Consider the following 2,053-nt stretch of genomic DNA (forward strand, 5'->3'; position numbering starts at 1 on the left):
AGATGTGTATAAGTGATGTGTGCACGTATGTTCCGAATCATAAAGTTGAGCTACAGCAAACATATGGATAACAAGTTGTCGTGTATTGTAGTATTTTTACCTCATTCCTTACTTAGAGACGCTAGGAGATTTTCACTTTTTTCTTCTCGCTTTTGCGAAGGCTATGTCTGCTAAATATGATGTTTATTCAAAAGTGAAATGGTTGCGCTTACAACAATGCAGTTTAAATCGAATTATTTTCATCAAGTTTTAAGGGCATTTCTGAAAGAGAGATTCAATAGAAAGAATTGATAGTAATAGCGTAGCGAATGGCAATATTGCAGTGTAGCAGACAAAAATTTAACAATATCGCCCGCTCGAATACAGAGAGCTTGCGCTGAAAATTAAATGACGCTAAGCTAATTTACTATTTTTGAATTATTTAATATTTAGTATTTACTTTTGCCGGCCATATTAGTATTACATATGTGTTCCCTTCTTTTTTAGATTCAACAACAGACGCTATAACAGATGAAACAGTGGATACAACAAAGGACATAACAGTGAACACAACAACCTATCAAACTAACACATCAGATACAACAACGCACATAACATTAGATGCAAAAGTGACAACATCAGACGCAATAACGGACATAACATCGGATACAACAACGAATACAGCAACACCAATTGAGACTACGACGGACACACATTTAACGACCGATAAAATGGACACAGCAACTGACAAAGCAATGTATATGACAACAGACACAACAGTGAATACGTACGTACACGTACATGACGAAACAACGACTACGGATAAAGGTAAAGGTAGGTAGAAGAATAACCCATAAATCTCGGAATCGTTAAATCATGGAATCGTTTCTCCTCACCAAAGTCTTTATGTGATTTATTGTTTTTCATTGTGGTTACGTTACCTAATGAAAACATTCCAGTTGTGTTTTACCATGCATATATATAATAATATATAGTAACCGAACGGAAAGTCTTAGGTTCAATTCCCGAAGGGATTCAAATAATGTATTGATTAAGCCTATAATATCATATTCTCCCTACAATGCATTGCTTTTATGGCTACAAAAAATTAATTGTTGTAACGCAATTTAATATCGCATCAATCAATGCTATATAGAGGAGAAACAATACAGCGGAATTGCAAACATTATATAAGGCTATAACGCTGTTTGGAACGTGATTATAGTGTTTCTTTATTACTGGTTTATGTTTTTAAAGAGGTAACCGTATCATACTCAGATATAGGGATTCTTCTTGCAACATTTTCGTTTAAGAGCGAGAATAGCCTAGCAAATTAGTGTTTCACGCTGTATTTCGCACCGACAAGCTGTTTTTGGGTCATTTTTCGTCTTTCCACAGTCGTATCTCTGCAAATACTTGTCGGATTTTTGTGTTCCCTTCGGTATTTGAAAGGCAATTCTTTTCTGATTGCTTTAGTATTTGTTTCAATTGTATTGCTTGAAAAAAGCCACCGTCATTTTTCACTTTTTGATTGGTGCTATGCTGACCGCCCACCGCGTAAAGGCTGTATTTTTTCCTCTTTTTAACGATTTCGTTGGCTTTAAATTGCCATTTCGGCTGTAAAATGAGAGCTGAATATTCATAGATTCTTCTCGTATAAAATATATTCCCATTGGATGAAAAAATTCACCGTCAAAACACTAATTTCATTATGAATGAACAATCCTGTCTAGGCATTATGCCCACGAAAATGCTTTGGTATAGCCTTTCGCCATTGTTAATGAATCTGCATTCACACCTGGGCTGTGTATATATTGCCTTGGTTTGGCTCTGTAATCATTAGTGGTCGTGGGACTAGTTTGGGCCCTACCTAAGCTGGTCGAACGTTTCGTTTGGGTCTATACCCTAGCTGCACCGATGAGGACTGGAAGGCCGAAACGGATCCCTCTGCAGATATTGGGATTCCTTCCAGTGGATGCTTAGTTTATTTTGTCATTCTGATCGGATTTTCTCTACTGTTCTGTTTTAATTTTAAATAGTTTTGCATTATGTGGCCGTTTGCTGTTTTATGGGT

At 36.4% G+C, this 2,053-nt stretch overlaps 1 protein-coding gene across 1 annotated transcript in view; it reads left to right on the forward strand.

Moving 5' to 3' along the window:
• LOC117120971 (mucin-22-like) overlaps positions 1–2,053 on the forward strand; it is a 9,169-nt gene that overhangs the window by 3,308 nt on the left and 3,808 nt on the right. The window contains exon 4 of the mRNA XM_033266073.1: positions 487–813. Within this exon, the coding sequence (XP_033121964.1) occupies positions 487–813 (327 nt within the window). The remainder of the gene's footprint in view (positions 1–486; positions 814–2,053) is intronic.

The sequence above is a fragment of the Anneissia japonica genome, unplaced genomic scaffold (assembly GCF_011630105.1).
Source record: "Anneissia japonica isolate Jap-2015-1 unplaced genomic scaffold, ASM1163010v1 scaffold1239_len605302_cov174, whole genome shotgun sequence".
NCBI lineage: Eukaryota > Metazoa > Echinodermata > Crinoidea > Comatulida > Comatulidae > Anneissia > Anneissia japonica.